This window comes from Haliaeetus leucocephalus, unplaced genomic scaffold (genome assembly GCF_000737465.1).
Source record: "Haliaeetus leucocephalus isolate CR32 unplaced genomic scaffold, Haliaeetus_leucocephalus-4.0 Scaffold848, whole genome shotgun sequence".
Classification (NCBI taxonomy): Eukaryota; Metazoa; Chordata; class Aves; order Accipitriformes; family Accipitridae; genus Haliaeetus; species Haliaeetus leucocephalus.
Window position 1 is genome coordinate 710,806 of NW_010973284.1, and position 27,060 is coordinate 737,865.

The following is a 27,060-nucleotide window of genomic DNA, read 5'->3' on the forward strand; positions in this document are numbered from 1 at the left end:
TCTATTAGTCACTCCTTTCCCATAAAAGGAAAAAAAGTGCTTTAATGAATACACGTGATGCTTATTATTTGGATCGGCAACATTTGTGCCTTCTGTGCCTGAACGGCACTTAGAATAGGTTAACATTTGGTTTACAACACAACAATAAAATTTGCCTTTATTGCAAATAAACAGAGTATTCACACCTTACAATATTGTTTTAGATGCAGGATTATATTCACTCTTAGAGCATCTAATAATATAAAAGGCACATGCATTTAATATTTTCACACCTTTTTTATTTTCCAAGCAGTGTTAATACGTATTTTAAATATTGCATTTACTTTGTTAAAACATAAAACTATTTATGTACATTTGTTTGCAGTCTGAGAACACACACCATCAAGTAATCATCTGTACAGTAATAACACATATCCAAAAAAAAAAAAAAAAAAAATCACAGCCCAGAATTTTTAACATCCACTCCCCCATTTGCTTTGATTTAAAAGCTGCACTAATAGGAGAGAAGCCTCAACATTATAGTAGTTGAAACAGGAAACAAACACCGCTCTCTTCTAATAATTGTCTTTAGCTGCTTTGATTGGTTGCAGTTAATATTAATAGTATAACCTTTAAAAATTGTGGGGAAAGGTAATACTTTATCTTCACTCCTCATATTAAGGCTCCAAAGCAAGCTTAATGAGAAACCATTATAAAATCATACTGCTAAATAGTATCTTAACTCACAATTCAGCCTATATAATTATATCAGTATTGCAACTGACAATTACTACTGATATATCAAACTTACCTTTCTTACACTGTGCTGCTCAGGATGTGTGTCACGATTACAGCATTAACTATTATTTGGGCTTATGTAGCAAGACAGATGAGAGTTCTACCCTTACCACAGGAATAAGAACTCAAATTCTGCTTACAAACAGAAATAACATGGTCTCAAAACCTACAGATATACGGCCATGACGTAAACCCCACACATATCTGGCAGCCTCTGCTCAGGATTTGTCCTGGACTGACACGACGTTAGGGTCACAAGTTAGGCTTTAGGGACTGGCCAAGCTTTTATGAGGGCAAGACCGGGACATAGGCACATTTCAGCATACCTGGCTCTAAACAACGCCTTCTCTCTTCGCTAGCACAACGTGACGTTAAACTCATCCAACTAGTAGTGAACAAAAATAATTAGGAAGTACGTTTATAAATGGAATTTTAAAGACTATTAACATATAAAACATTTTTATCTTTATGAAAATAGACTAATTTCAGCACAAGCTTGCCTTTTTGGAGGAGGAGGACACATACATTTTTTATTCTTTTAAAAGGCAAGTGTTCTCCTGGACAGCTGCCAATAATCTTGTGTAAAATGTCCTTAAAGCAAGACAAACTCCTCTGTACTAAATCTTTTTAATCTTTTCTTTTCATCCTCAGAGAAAAGGTCATTTTCTTCATGGAGTGGACTGGAAGCAAAGTCATAGTCTCTAGAATGACCCTTTACAAAAGTAAACAAGGGGTATTTCTCCTTAGATGAAGATTTCAGCATCTACAATGTAAAACACACACCAGATAAAACATTAATTGGAAATGAAGAAATACAGTAAGTAGTGATGTTTATCTGATGATGACTGCAAAGTAAAAAATGCATTTTTTGTTTTTATTATCATCAGATTAAAACAGAAGCATTGCACAATCTAAACATCCCCTCCTCCCATTAAGCAAACATTTATTTCCATTTCTTCTTCAGGTAGCTGCTAATTTTATGCCTAACCCTGTATCTTGTTCCATACAGATCACCTCTACGTGCTGTTTGTTTCAGTGCAGCTGGAGCTCTTGCAGGAAGATAAAAAAACTCTACAAAATAGTTAATGGCCATAACGCTCTCCTCAAGCACAGGTATGAATTCTGCGGCAACTAGGTATCTCAGGGAGATATTTTTATTGTAGAATCAGCATGTATAATAGTCAATGTTTTTATTGAAAGTTTAAACACATACACCTATGTAAATAAGCCAATCAAAAGCACATGGCTAAAAACAGATTGATGACAGAAACAGGCTGTGGTAACTAGGGTGCCAAAAATCTACATTTATAAATAAGAAAACAGAGCATGTGGGAAGCGGGTGGTGGGGGATGATAAATACTAAAACAGATCAGCAAAACAGCTTTAATAGCAGATAAAAGTCTGCCAAATACTGAAAGACATTTCAGCCTTTTGGGCTGTTTTGGACACTTAATTGTTCACTGATTTTTTTTTTTTTTTAATTTTAATTTCTTACCTGCTTTGAAAAAAACAGCACAGTGATGCAGTGACATGCAGAACTACATTAGCCTAGGCGTATACACTGTGTGGAACTAAAATCACTAAACATAATTTCATGAAGGCAAATAATCTAAAATAGTAAAAAAACACCTAAATAGATCTTTAAACAGAAAGAACGATTTAAAAAAAGACAGGGGCTGAGGGGGGTTTAAAAAAAAAAAAAAAGAAAAATCACACTCACAGTAAAATCCTTGATTTTTACTGTGGTCTGAAATTTTCTGCTTTATTCTTGTCTATTTTAGTTGCATTTGGCTTTTGTAATGTGAAACCTGAGTAAAAGAGCAAGGAGATATAGGAGAGACGCACACAGCAATAAACAAAAGCAGAGTAACAAATGAGCATTAGAAAGAAAAAAGTTTGTAAGACATACAAATGCTTTGTTTTTTGAGAAGACTAGGTAACTGGATGCCAACCCTTTCATCTCTAGGGGTTGCATACAAGCTGGCTTAGTAGGAACAGAAATTGATAGCCACATGCAGGCTGTTTGCTGTTCTGTGACACAGACGGGTGGTCTTAGGCCAGCTCCTAATGGCAAGTTTGCAACAGAAAACTCATCTGAATACTGCATCTCAGGCAATGCATGGTGACCAAACAACCCTTGCACCTTTAAAGATGGTCCCTCCAAATCAGGACAGAAATACACCTCCACTTCCACTGCTGTTGGACAACTCTCCCGGAAACTTCCTTCTCTACAGGTACATGTAACACCTCTCTCTATGTACCAAGGGAGGTGGTGAAATACTAAATACAGAACAGAAACTGGACAGACAGCCTAAACAAGAGTCGAGTGGAACATGGTTAAGATTACTGCAATTATTATCAAACTACATCTCACTCAGCGATCACAGATAATTTGAAACTCTAAGAACTTGCAAGTTCTTTAGATGCCACTGTGATGATTTCTACAGAGACGTTTATTGATAAACATCAGTATTTTTTAGTGTTTCAGTGTTAGACTGCCACTGTTGTCACCGCAACAATTAATTCTTTGTGCTGAACCGCATCCAAGTTCAATGCTCAGTCAGTCCAGTTTTTCAGAGAACTTCCCATTTCTGCTAAGAACCTGGGCTACAAATGCAGTTGTAGCCCAAGTGGATTATTTATTTGCTGTCATGAGTTTGATAGGGAAACAATTCACTGCATTAGCAGGTACTGGTTCAGTAACAATGTAAAGTAGCAGCAGAGGCTGCGGCCAGGAAAAGGCAGAGCCGTCCCAGGTGCTGTGCAAGAGGCCAGAGCTTCTTGCTGACCTCCTGGATCTGCCGCATGGTGCTGAGAAGCCAGACAGAAACTGCTGCGCCTGCTCGGTATTTGTGCTGGAAGTGCAAGAGAGAAGTAAGACTACAGCCAGTCAGTAAATCCATCCTTCTCAAGTCTGGATCTGTTTGCAGGTCTCAATCTATCAGCTATTTAATTCCAGGTATTATTAAACTACTTAACAATAGCTGCCTAACTAGCAAGTACAGAAACAAAGGGTAACTTGAATGTGATTTGGATGGAGGTTCACCAACCACTCCATTTGGGCCTTTCATTTCAACACCCTGATTTCTCTATCACTAAATATACGGCTCATAAGGTTTATCCTCAAGTTACAAAAGCTAAATCTTTTCTCCCACCTCTTACTGCCCACAAAAGCAGCGAGAACCTGAATTTTTTAGTCTTGCCTACATAGGGCACACTGGGAGGAGTATACTGTGCTTTATAGTTCGAGAGTTATCGCACTCAAATTGCAAACAAAGGGAAAAATAACAGAAGAGCAAGAAAAAACAAAGGATGCGAAGGACTGATTGAAAGATCATAGAATGTTTGTCACATTGTATTTCTGTCCAAACTTTCCTCTATTTCCAAACTTCCTGTGCCTGAAATATATTTATATAAAATAATGGCACTAATATTAAAGAACTTCTACCTAAAATACCAGGATAGTAGCTCTAGGACTTAGATCAGCCATGAGTATTTTCACAACATATGTTCAGAAAAGAAATGTACTTAATCCCAAACTTGAAAGAAGGAAAAAAGAGAAAGAGAACTTCCAATGCAACTAATTTTGTAATTAGATTTTTTTACCATGTTATTACATTCTTTCTCATACATGGTAGAACAGGAAAACATGGAAGAATAGAAACTTTCCATATATCCGTTGGTAAGGAACTTCTACTTCTTTGAATCTATTTTCTACTCCTCTGTGTAAGAATCGGAGAAACAACTTCAGCATCAATCAATATCTACTAAAGATTATATACAGTATTAAGTTTAAAAATGCTTTTTTGGCTATAATACTGATACCACTTAACAGGACATTCAAAATGCTGTACAAACATTAATTCTTTACGCTGTTGTGATAGCTACTGTGGTTAGAATATTAATATTGTGACCATCTTCTGCTGCCGCTGCATCCTTTCATAGACTATTTTTTAAAATCACAAAACGCAGTTATTTGGTACCACAGCTAGTACAATGCATTCATGATGCTGTATTTCATACCGCCACGTGCTGTAAAAATCACGAAAAAAAAGTCAATTACATTTGGACCTAAATGTACTTATACCAGTGTTTTTCAAGTGGAAGGACACGACCAGACAGATTTGCTGGGTGATACCTGCTCCGCAGACTTCATTACCAAATCACAAACACACTGCTCTACACTTAAAAGCCACCAGAAAAAGTGCTTATGCTAACAAGAAATAGTACACAATTTTGGCTTGATCAAATACTTCCATGTAAGAGCAAAGGAAAAAAAAAAAATCCCTCCCGAGGGACAGATCGCCTTTCCAAAATCCCCCCTGGGCTCGGCAGGGCTGGCCGCCGCACTATTCCCATTTCACGAGTGCCACCTCGTGGGCCCGCCTGCGCCAGCCCGGCCGGCCCCTCTCTCCCAAGGCCGGCCTGGCTCTCCCCAGGTTTCGCCTACTGGTAAAATCGGACGAAAGGAGAAACAAGCGGGATTGCTCGTGACTGTAAAAGCAGCAATAAATACCAAGAAAAGAAGGACGTCTGTTGAGAAGGGCGAAGCCGATTCCCTCCCCTTACCCATACGCAGTGCACACACGCACCGTTCTGGCTGAGGAATCGATCTGGTAACTTGGACACCTACCTTCGTTATTTCTTCAGAAGCCTTCTCAAAGTCCTGCACGGTTCTACAGTAAAATCCTATCGTGCAGCTCGGATCCATTTTTTTGAATGACATCTTTTTGGGAGAAGGACAGTGGAATGACTGCAAGTTTTGAGATTAAAAAACATGAAATACACAGCTAAGGTTGAGAATGGTACAGACCAAGGCATTTACTTTTTTCCACCAACAGCTTTAACGTACAATCCCCTGTATCACTTAAATTAAAACCCAGCACACACTTTTGAAGTCATTTCTCCCCCCCTCGCCCCACAAGTAATTCCACTCTTCTCCACATGTATAAAACCTCCTGCTGTTTACGCTGTATTCACCAAACTTGCACACATCACCACGTTAGTTTGAAATCTGTCAAAGGTCTGCCGCTCTAAGCAGTACTTTATGAATATTCCCAAGGCAGAGGAGGTGAATGCTCTTCTGCAAATTGAATTTGTAACAGCTTTTGCACTATCTTACAATTACTGCTTTACTACCACCGCCCATTGCCCCTTTCCCTCCCCCAGCCTCTATAAAAGAGACATAATGGAATAAACCAACCTCATGCATTTTCCTTTAGTAAATTAAATGGGTTAAGAAACCCACAAAACCCACAAAAGCAAAACCACATTACAATAATCCACAAGTAGGAAAAAGCCAAACAACATGCCCTGCTTTATAAATGTTTTTTTCCTAACGTGAAATCTCTTTTCATGACAGATGATGCTCTGACACTGCTGTTAACTATCAGCAGCCATGCTATAAGAAAAAACAAACAAACAGACAAAACCCTTCCCCACACTCCTCATTCACAGTTTATGACAGAAAAGGTAAATATATGCCATCTACTCTGATTATGTGTTTATTTACTACAGGAACTGTAGTTTTGGTGAAGGTCATTGTCTAATAACAGAAATTATTTCGTTACCACTGACTGTCTCACAAAGGTAGTCCTCTTTATTCTGCTTCGAACATGCAGGACTACCCCGTCATCCTACCTCTATTAAATCACTAGCAATCCTGCTACAGCTGCTCAGTAACAAACACTAACACACCCGTCTGCACCACACTGCAACGGGGATACCTCTGTACTAAAATGCAGATTTTGTTTTTCATGAACTTCCCTCAGGGATCAATATTCTCCAGTGAATTCTGTGCTATTTCCTTTCACATTTACATGTAAGCCATGCACAGCTCACAGCTCTTCTGGCACAGCGCTGGTCAGCACAGGACCAGGACAGCTTACTAACACAACAGTAACACCAGGACAGAGCAACGCAGGAGATTTCTTGCCACCACCGCTGTGTTTCATCTGTAATAGATAACTAACAACTGTTACAATCTCATTTGACTACAGCAACAGCAAGCCCTGACAGCTAACGTCAAGCAGTCTGTATATTAACAACCCATTTTATCTTTTCTTTTTGCCAATCAGAAAAGTCAATCTACGGAAGACGACAGCACTAGTTACCTAATCTGGGTGTATCTGTCAGTGTAATAGTTTTACATATTGAAGTATATTAGGTTTGTAATCACAAGTAAAGCACAAGAGAGGTATTTCTATTAAACCTCTGCTAAAAAAATATAAGCAAAGATGAGAAGCACTATATCTACAAGACAGATTTTAGTCACTGTTTTTTTCTCCTAATTGTGTTCAAATTTTATCTGCAGAAATTCTATTTTGAATATTGATTCCCGAGTCATCAAATACATAAATCAAACTCTGCCTTACATACCACATTTCAGCAACAACACTGTAACTACAGTTGTGCTGTGCTGTTCAGGGCAGTAGTCTTAATGCCACACAAATCACTGTACAACAAAGAGAAGTGGGTAGGCTTTTTTTTTTTTCCCCTCTCCTCCAAACAAATGGATTCTGGAAGCCAATACAGAGTGGATTGATTTCCAACTTATTCTGGACAATTTGTCAATTTTGAAAATACTCCCTACAGATAAATCTAACAAGCAACTATCCACACTAAGAAAGCAATTTCTGTTTACTTTTGACATTTCTGGACAAAGATATAATACTATTAAATGCACTAAGCATTAAATTGCAATATATTTTCCGTCTGCAGAAAAGCATTAGGATGCGATCAAGCCAAGCTGGCAGCTCGTGTACCTTCAAAATATATTTTAAAGCCTTATTATTATTTGGAAATTCATATTAATGCCAGTCTACAGCACAATCTGGAGGATGAGTCATGGGAACAGAAACCAAAAAGATGTGTATTTTTTGTAGCTTGGCCACTGAGCTATGGTATGACCTTAAGGAAGTCACTTCAGCTCTGCTTCTTTGTGCTCTTCCCATCTTTTGTCTGGCTTACCCAATTAAACTGTAAAATCTTCAGAGAAGGCACTGTGTTTTACTACAGTTATTAGCATAAAGGGGCAAGGATCTTGGCAATAATCTCTGGCTGCTGCCACAATACAAATAGGTAGAGCTGGGACTCACCAACTCTTCCTCCAAGTATCTCAACAAGGTAAATCTAAAGGCATCTCTAAAAATAATGAAAGTTTCTGTCTAGGATATTTTCTGATACATTTTGCTGCTCTGTCCTTCCCATTTTCTAGAGAATCTTATACTTCTGTATTATATGTCACGCTAATTAAAGTGTCTTGTTAAGCATAAATACTGAAAAATATGTAGCGTTTGCTTTAAGTTGGCCCTAGGATTTGACATGAGCCCTGTGTAAGTCCATTGAGATAAATATATATTTATATATATACATATATAAAAAAGTACTTTTCTTAAATACTATTTGATGGTATTTTGATTAAGGTATTGTGATCAACTTCAACATACATTAACATATCTTTCTTTTCACGATAACAATAGGCAGGACCATTGCAGTTCACGTCACTGTTCTCAGTTTGTTAACTCTTAGCTGCTATAGAAAACAGAAGCCATGAAGATACACAACTTCATTACACACCATTTGACTTACATTCTAAGTGTAAACAGTCAATTTAAGATCACCGACTCAATTCCTCAGGTGTGAGTTTAAGAGCGCGTATGACTCACTTTCACTGTTTACAGGACTGTACTGCAAACCTTTAAGAATTCTACATTTAGTAGCTAGTATTTTAGAGGTGGTGCAGATAAATACGTATTCCTCTTCCTTATTTAAATGCAATACGCTGTTTCTGAAGCTGTGTTTCCATGTTTAGGAGTACTTAACTTCACACAACACAGGGACCTGGGGAACCACTACTAATGACCAACTCTTGTTCTAGAGCAGTTGATGCTGTCCTAAGCAGTGGATGCACCCAGAGAGTGTTTCTACACTGAATGAAGAGTTGCTCCGAGGAGGCTGGACGTTGGGCACAAGATCAAGAAGGAGAGTTTGTATGGGTGGCACCGAGTACTTTTACGGTGAGTACTCTGGCTATTGAACACTTACTTGTGCAACTGATAATGTTTTCCCATGGTACCTGCAAACTGAGTTCTTTAATAACCTCCTTGAGCTTTATCTATTTTCAATGCAAGTTATTTGGCAAGAGGTTAAAGAAAAGGGAAAACTCTATTTAAAAAAAACCCAAGCATGATTTTTAAAACCTAAGCACAGCCTGAAAAGATGCATTCACTACTTCTAGATGAACCCAGAAAGTCATGGCCTAGAAAGGGGTCAGGGGGGAAAGAAAGAACAAAACGCAGCACCTACACTTTCAGACCCGTCAGTTGCTTGGAAACCACTATTCCATAAAAATAGCTTGTTTAAAATTAATAATAATAAAACTCGTTAAAAGAAACACTTCAGAATACTTAAGTAAAATTCATCTAGTCAACCACAAACCTCACCGATAAGCCTCAAAAATTTCCAAAGCTAAGAAAGTGACCTGCAAAGTTGTTAGGACCAAAAGTTACATTTAAAATGATAATCACTTACTCCAGTATAGAAATATTATGAATTCCTGGATAAAGAAGCAGCAGGTAAACCTACAGGAACTCTGGTTCCAAACTGACAACAGCCTCCTACTATTGAATACTACAGTAATTCTCTCCATGATTGCAACTTGAATTTAAAATAAAGTAAAATAAAATAAAATTGACAAAAAAGACAAACTAACAAAACCAAATCCAAATAACTCAGGTTTAAGATCTCCAAATATTGCTTATTTCCTTTGACAGAAAATTACTTAAATGAAGTGATCATCTATTTTTGAGGTTTTCTGATCATTAGAAAGAAACAGATGAAGATTAATGAAGTAAAAATTAAAACCCCATATTGAGTTTTTAACCTCTGGTCATTTTTGTTGATTATAGGCCTATAAAGAAGGGCAGAACTTTGATAAATAACATGTAACTGTAAAACCATAAAGATGCAGCTAGCTAGAACATCTCTAAATAATTAGTGTTTGATTCATATGGGAAGAAAACAGTGCCAGGTCTATATCCATACTACCTCAAGAGGGAAATCCTTTATGCTGACATCTACAAAAGATTGGCAGTAATGAGGATCCATGTAAATCAAACTGTCATCTACAAGGACAAAACAGAAGACAAGTAATTCAAAAAACACCTTATTATTACACTGCTTACAATCCAATTTCTATGCAGAACAGATGAAAAAAAAGCCAGCAAGTAACTGCTTGCCAGGCTGATATTCATTGACTGAAGCATAGGTTTTTGCAGGACAGATTAACTTTTGCATAATCAAATATGCTTGTATAAGCAGAATTTTTATAAAGTGATGAGACTGTCATTTAATTTTTGGTGATAAAATTACTTTTACAAACACACAATTATATTCTGGAGTTTGCATATGAAAAATGTATTGTGCTACTTCATTCTGACAGGAAGAATATATTGCTTGTCATTTAAGCACCAACTAACACCACTTAAACTAGTAAAAAGTAAATACGTAAATAAGAACTGCCAGATAGTAACAGCAAACGCTCCTGAAGTTTGGTGAAACAGATAAATTATGCCTTGTTTATGCAACAATGGAAATTAAATGTACATTTTACAGAATCCAATTACTACACAGGGTAAATGACAAATGACTGGACTTTGGTAGATATGATGAATTAATAAGGTACTCATTTTGCTATTTTAATCATCCTATTTCCCACTGGTTCGATATTAACTTCCTAACTCTTAAAGAAAAATATTGAAGAGACATAACATATTAAAACACTAACCTTGAAATCCAGCAAAGTAATATGACTGCTTGGGTTTGCCACCAATAATACCAACACAATACTCAAGGCTTAAAATTCCCTACAACAAGAACATTAAATAATTAGGACAGCATTAAACAGAATAAGTATTAAACTGAATTTAAGTCTTTGCTCTCTTTACTGTTTCTAGGCAAATGGTTGTTTTTTCTTCCCTCTTTTTTTTTTTTTTTTTTAAAAAGACTGTCTTCATGACTTTCTGGGGCTTGTCTCAATTTTTAGAGGCTTACAACTGACCAAAGTGAAAACATACCACCACATATTCCAGAGAAATTCCCCCCTTTTCATGAGATGCCCATACATTGAGAGAATTAGCAGTATCATTTTCAGGGAGGAGACAAAACATAATGTCATTCAAGATGAGCACAGGTTGCTTAGTCAAAAGGTATCAATGTATTCAGATTTACAGAGTTCATATACATTTACATTCTGTGGCCCCGGGGGCTCTCTTCTTTTTGCATTCAAATATAGAAGTCTGTCTAGAGTATGAACTTTTACATCATAGGGAGAAATGCCAGTTGAAGCAAGAGTAATTACAAGATACAGCTCTAAAAACAGCAACCCAAAACACGGGAGGAGAGACAGACACACAGCAGACAAGCCCCATAAATCTTACAGGAGGTTGACTGTGAGGGTAGAGGAATCAGAGCCATTAGTATGTAGCAACTTTGAGAAAGAGACATTGCAAATATGCCTAATGGGATCTGAAGAGGGATGTGGGGTGAAATACAGGGATCATTTCAGTCTGGAGGTGTAAAGAAAGAAACACTCCTCCACTCACAGCCAAGCCAGAAGCCACTAAGGACAGGAATTGGGTTATCAGCTGTGGGCTACAGTCACACCAGTGCTACCAGTTTATTTCTGTTTATTCAGGTTGAAAAGAGTTGGGTTCTGTAATCCACGTGTCTGTGCTAGCACACAAACCTAGCAGACATATCATTACGTAATAAAATGTTGATTTTATGGACATACCTTCTAGTGCTGGGGAGAAGGATTTACCTCTATACATGCAATTTTGCCAAGGTAAGAACATTGCAGTAGTTTAACTGACTGAAATTCCTTGTAGCACCCACAAGCTCTGGATGCAGTCACAGACAACAGACACCAAAGAAATCACCCTTGATCATTTCTCTATTAAAAGAAGTACCTAGCAAAGGAATGAAGGAAGGCACGGAGGACTTTCCTCCCTCTCTCTTCAACATATTTCTAATCTTCTTGCTTTCATGAGGTTCTGTTTCTCAACAGGGCTCATTAGGATTTCTGTGAACATTCAGTCTTGGCTTACACAGTTGTCCATTAGTTATCCCACCAACTCCAGTGGGAGCTGAGTTTTGCCAACATTGAGCACTTCGGAAAGCTGAGCCCAACTGTTCTAAAGCATTTGAAGCCCAAGACCATTAAATACTCTGAAAACTGAACAGCCTTTAAATGTCCATAAATCACAGTGGCTTTCTTGTCGCACTACACAAGTGTTGGGTCCAAACACTTGGACACTGGCCCAAACTGGGACAGTAATCCAGAAGACTATCAGTTGAGCTAAAGTGAAATCTCCATTAGCTGCCAGTCATATCTATATCCTCTCCTCTAAAAGATCAACCATTAGAAGTAAAACCATTACATTAACATTGTCTAAGTAGGGAAAATTTCTCTCAACAAAATGATTGATATTTCATGTACTAATAAGACCAAAGCCTCTCAAGATAAAATTTTCACTGCTTAGACAATGATAAAGTAATGCAAGATAACAAAAACTACTGTACTCCTCACCTGAGACGCTAAGAAAGTCAACTTCCGCATGGTTTATATGGGTTAAGAGAAAGTGCTGCTTATTTAAAATATGAGTGAGAAGGCTTTTTTAGAAAATGCTCCTCAATGGCTGAGCATTACAGAACATTTAGGCAGATGGGAGGCAAAGGCTGAAACAGCTAAGGAGGACACATCCTCTGCCAGTGAAACAGAAAGGGAGCAAAGCTACTTAGAGTAATGAATAACTGTTTAATCTATGGGAATTTTCTTGTAAAAGTGAATTATAAAAAATTTATCAATTTTCATCCATAAATATAAAATCCTTTGTAAAAATTACCTCTTGTACTACATTCTAAAATCTGCATTTTTAACTTAAATCCAGACCCCAAGAAATTTAGTCGCTTCTTGTGAAGAGTCAAGATAGAGATTGGATTGACTAATATATGCAATTGAAAGCCCTCTTATCACAGTCTCCATTATAAAAGGCTGCAAAAGGCAGCACCAGGCTTGGTAAATGAACACCAGAAATCACCCCAGTAAAGGCAGTTGTACAAGGCAAGCTTAGATAACATGACTGTGCTATGAAACCCAGTGCCACGCAAACATATTTTACTCTGGCAGGAATGTTTTTGAGAGCTAAATTGAGAAAACCTCTGCAGGGTAAAACTAGCCATAGATATCCGTCAATAATAAAAGCCAGTATTAAAGAAATGGAGTCACTTTTCTTTTGCTGAGAAAGCCTTATGAAAGTTGCAGAAGCGACTGTTTGTTAGCTTACAAACGAAGCCACGTGTGTTTTCCTGGACCTGGCTGATTCAAAGGCTTTTTTGCAGTTAACATTGAAAGTAGAGTAAGGTTGCTGTAGATCATGTCTGAGACCACAGGCTTATCTTAACTGTGTCAGAATTAATCAGAAAAGAACTAAAACTTTTCCAAAATCAACAACGACAAAAGGAATCAGGAAAGAAAAACAATTTAATAGTTCATCTCTTAAATAAAAGGGCTTCACCACTCTGTCTCCCCACACCATTAAAAACCAAACATGTTTCCTAAAATTTTACAAAGATGACACAGTCACAAAAGAAATGATGCAGCAGACTCAGATTTTGTACATGCTACTAAATTGTGGTATTTTAAAAATTTAAACAAGAATTTAAAGACAGATAAACAGCAGCATGGAAAACGATAAAGCAGCAGGGCTAAGAGAACAATCTCTTCCCTAAGAGAAGTATTCTTGCGCTCAAGACGTAGGATTACAGTACTTCTTCAGGTGTTAGCACCATATGCAGAACCTCTGCTGACAAAAAAGAGGACAGCATAGACCTTCCTCCCCTCTGCTTTCTCCTTGAGTTTCACTTTTTTCCAGTTTGCTTTTATTTGTGGTAACTGCTTGCTACTCCTGCATCACCGTCCTTAGAAACATTCATCCTGATGTCCAGATAGTGAAAAAACACTTGTAGTAGTGACTAAAGATATTAAAAAATTCTATCCCCTCTCTTAAGGGGAAGAAAAAGACAAAAGAAAATGGGAAGAACAGACAAGCAACAACTTTAAACCATTTGACATTTAAGAAAAATAAGAAACAGAATAAGGAATTTGGTATATTTGTATTTTAAAATGCTGACTGATACTTAATATAGCACAACTCTAATAGCATATGTAACTAAATTACCATTTGTAATTTGAGACACTGCATTAATGTCTTTTCAGGTAGCTACTTTAGGAGTAGGACAGTTATCACTGCTTTACCAAGGGACATCATGTGCTCTGCAATTATGTCTGATCTTGTAATAGGGAAATTTAAAATCTGTAAAGTCAAACTTTACAACCTTCAACTGTAAAATCACCACCACACATTTAATAGGTAGAAGATTACCATCATGAAGTCGCTTTTCATATCACCTAGTGCTACTATTTGAAAAATGATTGAACTCTCATTTCATACCTTTACAAACTCTAAGTAGTCCATGTTTGTTCTCTCTCCACCGAGTCTCACAGGAACTAATATAATAACAGCTTTTGTGTCTGCTTTTCCAGAATCCATAAGAGAACACTGTCTGTCAATAACATCTGAACTGTAGACTGAAAGGAGACACACGGAAATATTCATATTTAAAATATAACTGCTAGCTTTTACAAAGACACACCTACAACATGTCATCACTTAGTCTGACAAACTAAAACTGCAGTCCTTCAAAATCTTACTGTCCTCCTGAAATATAACTCCTGAGTGACTCTGATGAAAAACAGTGTTACACCTCCTCATTTTCAGCAATATTTTGTAGAAAGGTTATGTGCTGCTGCTGAGATAAGATACATTGTCAGGAAAATGCAGAAGGGGTAGGTTAGGAGAAAGCCAATAAATATTTATTCACTTGATATAAACTTCTTCTAAAATGACTAATTTCAAACTTGAAAGCCTGCAACTAACAGAAACATCTACATGTTAAAGGAAAAAAGACAATAATTCATTCTAATAAATACTGACGTTCATGGTCTAAACTTAGCGCAACACGGTCATTGAAAATGAGTGAAAAAACTTAATGTAGTAATATTGCTTATTCCCTCCAAACTAAGTGAGATGCGAAAATCATCACCAGAACAAAGAAGTGAAAAATTAGTAGAATCTTAAGTTTCCACTGTCATTGTAAGTCAGGTGAAACTGGTTTGTAGTGTATGATTAAACAGTGTCTCTTTAAAACCAGTTTGATTGATTACCCAGGGATGTCGGTCTCGTCTGTCCTATCCCAAGATCGGTTATGACATAACTAAAATTTCTGGCAGCTAAACATGGCTACTGAAGTAATACATTGTGCTTAGATTTGAAAGACTATAGTCATTAGTGTAAAGTTCCACTGCACATTTAGTTTATCTTGTCATCATTTTCTGCTCCTGAAGATCCAGAGCTCTAAGCTCCTCTGCCGTTATTGATTATTTAAAATGCCACATTGGAGCAGAAGAAAGGCTACCACTGACTCGGGTTCACTACCCTCCTCACACCTTTGAACTCCAAGCAAAAATTACTTCTTACTAGTCTATAAGACTGGTTCAATGTTTTTTTCCACTAGAAAAACAGGTGAAGGAGCATCCTGTGATGCAAAAGACAAATAAAAAGTAACTAACAAATCTAACTGAACTGAAGTATTTTTCAGTTGTTTTGTTGGTTTTGGGGGGTTATTTTTAGTAAGATAGGAAGTTCTTACCAGCTTATTGCTAAAACAACATTGAAGAGAGTACACAACAGATTATTAACTGATTTAAAACCAAAATAAAAAGTTACAACAGGCAGATTGTAAGGAAAAGTTATCTTGCTGGATTTGGAATTCCACTATCTTCCACTATAAGATACCAAACAAGCAATGTATGAAGCTTTCAAGTTGTGATGTCTGATTCTCAAAGAGAACAAACATCTGCATATATCAAGAACCCCTTTGTCTACATAATCTCAATTTTGTGGATCCATTTTTGAGTGGTTTTTCTTCCTTTAGAACTCTATTGTTAAGTGCTTACTGAAAGGCATAAAAAGCATCTAAAATGTTTGCAAAAAATCTACATAATCACAACATTTACCTGTACAGTCCTGAGCAACATAGACTGTTACTCCTTGTAGCTCAGGGTCTCTTGCTTCTTCAACAGCTTTTCTAAGTACAAACACAAAACTATTTCACTCATCTCTGATTTTAAATAAATTAACAGTAAGTAAACATAAATTATTTGATTTTTAGAAAGAGGTTGGTTTTAATTGTTTGTTGTTGGGGGTTTCTTTTGTTTTATTTTAATTCAAGACACCTTCCATGCCTGATAAATACAGACGGGGGTAGGTGGGGGGTTTTGTTTGTTTTTAAACACTGGATACCAAGATCCAGTGTATATGGCAACTTGTTTTTCCCAAGCAAAGATGACAATATCTGGGTATTTAGAAAAAAACAATGAAAACCACTAAAAAAACCTCAAAGAAACACATTAACGTACAATGATATTTGTATTCACTACCTAATTTATTTATGTTTATAACAATTTTCTGCCATATATATATATTGGGATAATAAAGGCTAAATTTGCTGACAAAAATACTAGTATTTTCAACTTGATAGATCTCTTTAGTTGACCTCAGTTCATATAACTAGCCACAAATTAGCACCTCATGTCTATGGAAATAAAGGCTAGCACATAAAAAGCTGTAAGGTTTCACCAAAACTTTCAGAAAGATAATTGCAGTATTAGGCTATCCTCAAAAGAGTAATGGACCTAAAAACTAAAAAGAAAATATATGTCGATAGTCTGAAGCATGATCGTCAATCAAGGACAACATTTGTAAAGAAATTACACTGTTCAAAATAGAAGATTAGCCTTTGACTTCAATACACGCTTGCATGAAATGGTCACTATCCCTTTATTTCACAATATATTTTGAGGAATCATTTAATACAGTCGTTCTCAAGTTATGAGAGCGCTATACATTGTTAGTACTGCTGTAAGAGAGAAAGGACATCTAGGAAAGGAAGCCTTTGCAGTGTTGGAAATCACTGGTGGGTTTGTGTTGAATGTAATTCTGGACCAAATCCCCACCCCATTCCCATTAGGTAAACAGGCTACTGCAATTTAAAGCAAGCAAAAAGAATTCTGACAGTTTCTATTATCAGCAAAAAAATAGAAGAAAACACATAAATAATGCTAACCTCTCACATAACTGTATGCATTTGCACATATAAACACATATACACCTGATTATTTCAGTACAGGTTCACTTAATACACTTTCATACTAAATATGAAATTCTTCTATTTGCATATATATAGATAGATAAACATATGAACTTTGACTTCTGCTGCTTAAATGACTTTAGTGATTCAGTTTATAGGTAAAAGAACATAAGCATATAAGGCTATAAAAAAAACCCCAAAACAACAACAAGAATTGGTAGTATTCAAAGAAATGGCATATAAAGGCACATAGTATGGAGAAATTTGACTTTCGACTTTTTTTTTAAACCACACTGAATGTCACAGACCCTTTACTTTTACTGTGATATAATTATAATATTAATAGTCCCATACATTTACAGTTTCACAAGAATTTGATGTGTGCAAAGAAATGCTGAAAACATCAATTTTAGCTCTGACATTTCATTACACTATCAGTACATTACAGCCCCCAGGTTACAGTATAAAAAAAAAAAAATCTATAATGTTATGCATGTTCCAAGGTTGAAAGAGTGGTTAGTTTTTAGAACATTTCATTAAATGCAGCTCAACTTAAAAGCCTAGGTTTGGGAGAGATACTTGGGACTTCTACTGCCCAAAGTACAGGAAAACAAGAACGTCGGTTATTTCCTGAAATGAGATTAAACAAAAGCTCAGAGTTCAGTTCCTGCACCTACTGCTATTTCCCTTCTTGCCTCTGAAAAATCTCTAGAATTGCTACTAATATGGACATTTTACAAAGCCAATAATGAACAGTTAGATGCTCAATTAAGCTGAAGTAATCTCATGACACTTCAAAATGCTTCTCCTGTAATGTGTAAGGCACAGTAGCAACAAAGAATAAAGGTATTTTTACCTTAAAATGTGTGCAACAACTGCAGGCCCATACCAATCTCCAGCAATTTTTCCAGACTTCTTTCCATGTTCTATTAGCTGATGTAAGCCAAAAGCTGCCAGCGGAGAGTCGCCAAACCAAGAAATTATTTTTCTATGATAAACTTCATTTCTCATTTCATTGTCATCACAGTTTCTCTTTAATGTTCCCTGATGATGATTTGACAGGATCTTGGGTTCTCTTTCTGCTGTAAGTGATGCTTCGAATGATGCTGTCAGCTTTTTGACTGTATGGGCTGTCCACGATTCAGAATCGGAATTGTCAATGTCCAACGCCTCTGGCCAGACCCAGGCTACAGCAAGAAATTTTAAGATGCACATTAGGCTTAATATTAACTTTTTGGTATAATTAGCAAAGCACATCCCTTTCTCCCTCATGTTCCTAAAACCAGTAATATGTACTTTACATACTGAGATGCAAATGTCAGTGTTAAAATATAAACAAAGAATTTGAGTGGAGTATGATTTGCGCTTATTTTCTGCAGAATGATAGGCAAAATGAAATAGTACTAACAGTACATTTCTTAGCAATTTATGCTATCTGAGACAGAGGTCAGACTCCGTGATCCCAGTCAGTTAAATATACAAGATATACCTGATTACAAGACACAGGTTAGAACCATCTAACATATTAAAAATATGAAAGTTAGCTATTCAGTACCATCTAAAAAGTTTTATCCCTGTCAAATTAGAAGTTTCAAAAGCGGCTTTTAACTCTTCTGATTTGTCAGTTATTAAAAAAAATAGGCAAACCTGAGGAATTATTCATGTAAAAACAAACACTTCTTCCTGGCAAAATGTCAAAGCAGATCAGCAGAAAAATAGACAAGATTTCTTTATTCACTACATTTGTGAATTCTTTACCTAGATTACAAGACAAACTTGATTAAATATTATTCAGCACAGTATCTACAGTCTGCATTTCTAGCTAAAGGTTTCTCTAACAATGCATCCTACACACAGCGTTCCTCTTACAGCATAATGGTGGTTCAGCACATCTAGAGAACAGTAATGCTTCCCTTGTCAGATGACCGAAAGCCTCTCCCACAAGTTAAAACTCCTTGCAACACAGAGCATGTGAGGAAATCTCCGGAACACAGTGAACACGCTGTTAGATCAGAACATATCCTGAAGGTCTACAAGGAACATCCCAGAAGGCAAGGGGAAGGCTGCCACGTGCAAGCAAGGAACAAACCCTACAGATGAGGTGCTTTTGCTCAGTGAGCCAGATTTGAGTAAGCTCCTGGAGGTTCAGAAAGGTGCCATTACAGCAGCGAGAGGAACCTTTGCTGACAGAGAACAAGAACTGCAGCCTTCCTCATAATTCCTACTGAAGCATCCCTGTAAAAGTTTTTGAGAAACAAAGAGGAACCACAGAGGCAACTGTATTTTAATTCTAAAAATCTAACTTCGGGCTCCAGTAACGTCATGAGTATTGCTGGTAATGGCCATAATCCATGTCACCCATTCTTAATATATATATTGTGTGACAACCACCCCACGTCAATGCCTCTTACCACAAGTGGCACTCCCTCTGTGAAACCTCGTGTTAATTTTTCATTGCAGACCCATGCAGATGTATGCGTAAGCTCACTGTAACAACATCACAGGCCTTGCTGCTCCTCTACTGTGAGCTTCAAATTTAAGCCAGTGTCTTAAGCACAGGCATTTCAAAGTAAAACTTAACAGTACCTTAATATTTCAAATAAAAACTCATTTACAACATCATTCAGCAATATCTGGAACATTCCACATAGCAGTGGAAGTGTAAGTGTTCCAGCTAGTAACTGCAGTCAAGTTTTGCTTTGTAACAGAAACAATACCATTAAACTATAATGAAAATATCTCTGGGAAAAGAGTAAACAGCGATGAAAAACTTCATGTAAACACTTAAATATGTTTCAAAAGCTACCCAGACCTCATAAAAAGCTTTTCAAAAGATAATTCACCAGCTGTCAGAAGACTAGGTGATGAGAAAAGTAGTCCAGAAAGACCACACATATTCCATTTTTCTATGCATTTGGATTGCCACAGAAACACTAGCCCTCTGGAATCACCAAATCACTTTCCAAATTAGGATGCATGGGGGACAGTGCAAGGAATTCTTTGTAACCATGGATTTTAAAGATACAAACCTGGGGCTTTTTTGTTTGGGGTTACTTCAGAATGAGCCATTATGCATTCCTACTCACAGGTAGTCTCCTGATCAGGTTTTTAGGGTTTTTTTAAATGTATGTATAACAAAAGTTATATTTAAGGGATTTGTGTTCTCAGCAGAAGTATCTTCATACGTTTTGGTATTTGCAGTCAGTTGAAAGGGATAATGAATGTTTTATGACTTAAATATCTACAGCAAAAGGAACATTCAGTAAGCCAATCTGACAGTTCGGTCATGATACTGCCAAGAAAGACGACTTTGTGATGCAGCTGGTTTGGGACTATGTTCACAGCTTACATCATATTTGCACAGTAAGTACAAAGTATTATCAAAACAGGCTTTCAGAACTATCTTCTACTAAAGTATCCCTGAGATCCAACAAACGGCTGAGTAAACAATACACTGTATTCTCTCCAACTAACATGCCCGGGTGGCTTCAGGCCCATGTCTTGGTTCATTTTGACAACAAGCAGTGGTGACAGAGGACATGACCGATTGTTTGAAAGGGGCAATGTGGTAGATTATGAAAGCGACTGAGAAGAGGATGGAAAGAAAAGGTGGTTAACTATGAGAACCAAAAATGCCTCTATGCAGGACATGGCTTAGCTTGGGGAGGACATGCATGCTTAGGCATTGCAAACAGGAAGTGTTCCAAGTCTCCCAAAGCAACTTCTTTCAAACAGCTGTGACTGAAAGAATATTTTGAGAGAGACAATGCTAAGAAAAAAAAAAGGAAGTTTCTCTGTAAGTACATGGGGGGAGAGGGGGGGGGAATGAAATAGTGAAAATTTCAACACAAAGAATGATGTATTGAAGTTAGATTAGAATCCTTCTATTAACTCAATATATTAATACTAGAAGAAATTGAATAATGTACAACTTTAAAACTGATAAAAGAACATCACTTTTGCCATAGCCCACAGCTATGGGCTGTGGAACTCATTTCCACATCTTGAGTTCAAGAAACAAGCAAGTTTCAAGAGAATCGGACACTTACATAGATAATAACAATACCCAGGTAGGGGTCCACAAATTTTTGTGGTATTTTACTTCACAGTTAGCTTCTGTGGAGTTTCCAGTATCTTCCTTTGACACACTTTGGTATTCCCTTTTTGAGAAATGGAAGAGTAGGACAGCTAGATCACTGCTCTGATGCAATATAACAATTCCAATATCAATGAGGAGCCCAGAATCAAAACCAGCTTGCACTTTAGATTTGGGCTACATAAAGACCATCACACTCTCCACAGAATGCCCATGGTTATCATGCTGAATATAGAGATCTTCTCTCGTAACTTACCTCTACCAAGAAAATGAAGCATAAGACCTTGAGCCAGCAGCATTTGACCAGTTCTCAGCGTGCAACCCCAACCACAGTCTGTGGTTAACGCAGACCCCTTTATCTGAGGAAATTCCTCTCTGTAAGTCAGCCATATTCTAGAAATAAAATCTTTACGAAACTCCTCGACATTTCCTGAAATCTCTGCATTGATTTTATCAAAATTGGACCCATCTGTAGAGAGTTCACCAGATTCTGTAAGGCAAAACACAGTTTAAGTTATAACTTGCTATGGCACTTCTGTTACTAGAAGGAGAGTAAAACCCATACAACTATTCTATGAGAAAAACAGGGCAAACTTGCAAAAAGTAACAATCCCTTCAAATACAAGAAAGAAAAATTGGAAGGCAAACATGATAGAAATGGGCCAGCTGGGGGGGGTGGGGGGGGGAAGGCAATGCAGCCAACATTACTGTGCCAATGGAATCGTTGACTTGCAAGTAAGCAACTGCTTAATTCATCTAAATGTAAATGGTCAAACAGAGATTCTTAGAAAACTGCGTACTGGAAAATGGTAACAAAGGTGTTGGTGTAGTGACTTTTTGTACAGGTATTGTCACTATTTCAATCAGTTTTTAGAAAGAAAATCTCAAATTGATAGGTAAATGAAGTAAAGTGCAAATTACAGCGCTAATATTTACAGAAAGAACAAGACTTCAGTGTAAAATCTCAATAAAGCCAGTTAGGATGGGTTAAATTAGTGGTGGTGGTGGACATCTAAATGAGTATTTTCTAAGCTTTTCATATTTACATTTTGAATTTGGTAATTGTTAACGACAGCCTTTCTAGAAGATTAAAAATGTATCCACAATGCTCCTGCCAAATAAGATTGGAATGAGTTAAGTGCTGTGTACATACCATCAGTTTTGAAGTGGTAACATTTTCCCAGCAGAAAGACTGGAGAGTTTCTACTGAAGTAAGTTTTTGTTTTCAACACCCAACCTAAAACAGACGCAAAACAAATACAAATTTGTGACTGAAGTATTCCAAAAAGGAATTGCTAATAGCATCTGGTTAAGACAAAGGTAACCCTTGAAAGGGGAATATAGCGAAAATGTACTGAAATTGGGTTTTGCTTTTATAAATAACAAAAAGTTTAATAGTTCTACAAAACACAGATTAGAGTTCTGGTTTAAAAGTAACGATGTTACCCATATATGAATGTTTGAATGTTAATACAATGGTACTACTGTGCAGAAATTGTTAGGATACAGAAATGCTAAAGCTGAACTTAAGTTGCTTTGTCTTTATTGTGAATTCATTACTGCATAGTTTGACTCTGTGAGGTTTCCAACTCCTATAATAACATAAAATAAGCTTCATGTATGACCAGTGAAAACGCATGAAGAGTACTGCTTTTCCCATAGGATTAATTAAACATACTTCATTGCAAAATTAAATTGCAGATTTTGGACACAAAAAAGGTAGTATAATATGCTATACAAATTCAAAGGGCCAGAATTCAGTTTTTAGGTTTTGACAATGTCCCCAGACAGTAGCTTTTTCACTTAAGTCTAAACCCTATGGTCTTTTATATCCTAAATCCATAGAGTTTCTTGCACTTTTCCTATCACATATAGGGTGTAATGACTACTATTCCCCTTCAGCCATGTGGTAGCCTTAAATAAAGTAGAAGAAAAGTATCCTTTCATCTTGCCAGACATCTCCAAGGCTCATTTATGAGAATTAACAAAACTTATCAGAAACCTGGTGGTAAATCTGAGCAACCTCAGTCCTAGAGGGAAAGTAGAAAAATTAAGGTTAAGGACAGATAAGTAAAGGACACACTTGAAAATCTGGTTGCTTATAAACAAATTACTGATCTTTAACTGTGGAAGAGTATATTACTCAAGTGTGTGAAGTAGATTCTTCAGTGGACTTTGTTTCACACACCATCCTATTTTTTCAGAAAAGTACATACAAAAATAAAAAATCTTTGCACAGATGATTCCATATTATCCCTGTTTAAAAGTCCATGCAAATCTAGTGTCATTTACATAATGTATTTACTGTTTTCAAAATAAGTAATTTAAAAGGAAATTATGCAAATATGTTTGAAAAATGAAAAGCTAAAGCAGTTTTTTTTTTACTCGGGCTGTTTATGGTATCAAAGGAAAAATGGTTTTAAGGGCCACGTTGCATTTTTATTACTAATATTAGTTAAGTTGCTGAATTATGATCCCATACATGTCAACAAGAAACATTCCATTCATTTCAGTGGAGACAAGATCTTACCATACACTGTTTCACTTACTGTATTTCATGTTGTGCCATGCAGACATAAACTTTGATTTTATCTTTTCTACTTCATCTGTCCCTGTGGCCTCCATTTTCATATTCTAGAGAAAAAGCCATCGCTGTCTTGTAAGACGTTCAATTTTGCTACTGTAAAAACAAAAATATAAACATATCTGTGGGCACTGAGAACACAGGGTATAGTATCACCACCAGCCCACTTAGGTACTTAAGCCTAACATGACCAGAAAGAGTAATAAACTCACAGAATCCTCCACTACCAGGGACTGAGAAGCAATCACATGTTCCATGAATAAGTAATAAAATAATTTAATTCCAAATATACAGCAATAAAATTATTACAGAAAGCTAAATAAAATATAATGTTCTCCAACAGCTCTCTATTGCACAACAAACTGATCTAGAGCATATAACCTGTGCTGGCTTATGAGTGCACTCATTCTAATTGGCAGCGAAATGAAGAGCTATGATGCATTTCACTAAATAGAATAGATGCTATTCTTTTCTGCTGAATAGAAGCAGCACATTTTTTCCCCCACCGTCAGGGGTTCTGAGCACCAATAAACAAATCTTGTTTTTTTAAAAACAGCATTAATTGCAGATTTCTAATAAAAATTTTTCTAAGCCAAAGTTTACAGGCATTGGAGGGATTGAAAGAAAGCACAAGATGTGTTGCTGTACGTGTGCAAGGCAGAAAATGCGTAGTACTGAAAACGTGTGACATAATTTTGTACAGAATTAGTTTGCTAGAGAGGCAACATCAAAAGATGATTAGAATACTGTCATAAAATCCGTGTTTACTTTACATCTGTTCTAATTATCACTTGCAGTGCAAAAAGGGCTCTCTTCTGATTTGACTGTGGTGTCTACAGTAGTCCAGCTGTATTACAAGAATGAGTGGTAAAATGGCGGTAAAAACCACTACAGTGCAGACTAATTTTGTAAAAACCGCTTATAAATTTTCCAAGGGGAGGTGAGAAGGAAGGCATTTTTACTGACCCTTTCTGAACTGCACAGCAAGACGGGCTTCACCTTTAGAGCAACCTAAACTGGTAATAACACAGAAAGAATATATACTACCTTTATCCCTGTTTCTAAGAAATCCGAGAAAATGGGACCAAACTCCCTTTGTAGTCCACTCGCACCATTTCTAACAGGAAGTTTGCTAGTAATTAATAGAGCTTCCTTCACTGCATGTATTCTGTCAAAGGTTCACTTTAAAATAGTTGATACGGGAGGTTTTCTTGATGATGTTTGGTAGCCCAAACCCTTGCATAGATAGCTGAAAAATTAAGAGGTCCTGCTTCAACAGGAGCTCTTGTGGGACATCAAACGTTGATCAATAGTGGTACATCCCTGCAACCTTCACCAAATTTTTAGCAAAGTTATGGTAACATCAGATGATGACATGAACAAAAGTGAACCATCTCATTTAATTAATAAACTTGGACCATGAGCGTGTACCATCACTGATGCTACACCTAACCTCCTTACTTTAAAAGGAGACTCTAGAACTGTATTTACTGTTCCATGTGTTATTTTCCATTGAATTGGGATCAAAAGCAGGGCGAAGACTAAACCACGTCACTTCTCTCCACTGGGAGCGTATTTTAAGTAAAACCTAACCATTGACAGTGTAACTGAAGAGAGTGTGAAGATGTCGGGGTTCTGATGTCTTCAGAGCCTGAGGGCACTCACACAGACGCACTGTTTCTGGGATCTGTAGGTAGGGCAAGGAAAACAGCAGTCTACTGCCCAAGCCATCCCTCGCATGTTTTTCTGCTATTCCATCGTATTATTTCAGAAAAGTCTGTCAACAACTTTTTGATGGAACAAGAGGCAATGCAAGCTCACAAACATGGGGAAAGACTGACATTTTTTTGCTAGTGAAAATAACAAACGGCTAGAACCCTACTATGATTAGCCTACTATGATTAAGCTGGGGTTTTGTAGGGGAAGGAAGAGAAAGACAATTTAAGGTTGGGTTTTAATTTCCTGCCTTTTTTCCCTTCTCTTCTTTAGGAAAAAAAAAAAAGAAAGACTGACTGTATCACTGACTTTAGCTGGCAAAGCTGGTAAGATGAACTTCTTCATGAGGTGTGTTTGGTCCAGTCTGCCCTCACACGATCAATCAGCGACAGTCATTTACGCAGAGGCCACTGACTGCCTTAAAAGCCAATACCTATAAAAGCTCCCTCTGGCTAAAATTAGAAATGAAACAAACTCTACTGTTCTGAAGGGGCCTGAAGGAAAAATTATTGAAATGAGGAAGAAGCTCATTTTCCTTTAAAAGACAATGGTCATCACAGCACATTTTTCTTTCATCCAGTTACATTTCTTCCCTAGCACCATGCTAAAGATGTGAAAAGGACTTCTAAGAAGAATGGTAACACAAAACAGGCACATTTATTCCACTGGAAAAATGCAGGCTCTTCCCATCAATGTAAGAAGGCATCAGTAATAGTTCCATTCAAATTAATGGAACAGCATCAGGAGAAGGTCACAGGGAATACAGATTCAAGCCCAACGGGCACAATGCAACCCCCATTACTGAATCTAAAGCTAATGGTTTTATAGCGAAGTTGTCTCATTTAAGAAGTTATCTAGAACGTACATGACCAGGATGATGTTACTTCCCAGAGCAGCAGGACACACCTCAATAAAAAACCGAGGTCCTGTCCTCTCAGAGCCCCCATTACCCACCCTCTGAGGGGGGGTGACTGCAGCGAGGTGGCTGTTTGCTAATAGTGATGGGAAAAAAACTCCCTAACACAGAATTTGTTTTCATTAGCAACAGAAAAGCAACCTAACCTCCCGATGCAAGCGCAACGAAAGGGATGAATGAAATCTAAATATGACCATCTTTATTAATTAATTTAAGAACGAAAACCCACTTCGCTTTTTTTCTCCCTGGAAAGAAACTGAACTAGCAGCGATGACCATCAGCAAAACCGACAGAGAATAACGCCAAGAGATCATTTTTAGGGAGTCACCCCTTTCCAGCTCTAAACGCAGATTAAGACAGTTAGAAATAATACTTTGTAAAGGGAAGGTAAGGAAAAACAGCTTTTTTTTTTTTTTTTTTAAATCCTGTAGGAAAAGACCGAACGCTTGACCCATCCGGGATTTAAAGCCAAGCAAGAGCTGTTGGCAGAGCAGCCGGCTCCTCACAGCCGGGGGAGGCAGGTTCTTTGTATCCTGACAATGACTCCTGCGGGCTTTGTCAGCAGACGGCCCGGGAAGCGGAGGGGGGGGATCCCGAACCGCCTCCCGGCGGGAAGCGAAAGCGGCCCCGGTTATTCCCGAGCCCGCCACCGAGCCCTCGGCCGCAGCGCGGTTACCACAGCCGCCCGCCCACCCCCCC

The 27,060-nt window shown here is 37.3% G+C and overlaps 1 protein-coding gene across 2 annotated transcripts; it reads right to left on the reverse strand.

Moving 5' to 3' along the window:
- Positions 1-263: 263 nt before the first annotated feature.
- Positions 264-25,251, reverse strand: ATG4C (autophagy related 4C, cysteine peptidase). 2 transcript variants are annotated; one of them, XM_010582295.1, is made up of 11 exons: positions 25,191-25,250; positions 23,695-23,825; positions 22,299-22,382; positions 21,402-21,635; positions 17,906-18,236; positions 15,917-15,987; positions 14,292-14,428; positions 10,565-10,643; positions 9,826-9,902; positions 5,411-5,530; positions 264-1,540 (listed from the first exon to the last, which is right to left on the reverse strand). In XM_010582295.1, the coding sequence occupies exons 2-11, from the start codon at positions 23,774-23,776 to the stop codon at positions 1,370-1,372; spliced, it is 1,386 nt and encodes a 461-aa protein (XP_010580597.1). In that variant the 5' UTR covers positions 23,777-23,825; positions 25,191-25,250; the 3' UTR covers positions 264-1,369. The 2 variants fall into 2 exon arrangements, with proteins under 2 accessions (XP_010580597.1, XP_010580598.1); XM_010582296.1 differs by lacking the exons at positions 9,826-9,902; positions 10,565-10,643 and having other exon boundaries at positions 25,191-25,251.
- Between the last annotated feature and the right edge of the window lie 1,809 nt (positions 25,252-27,060).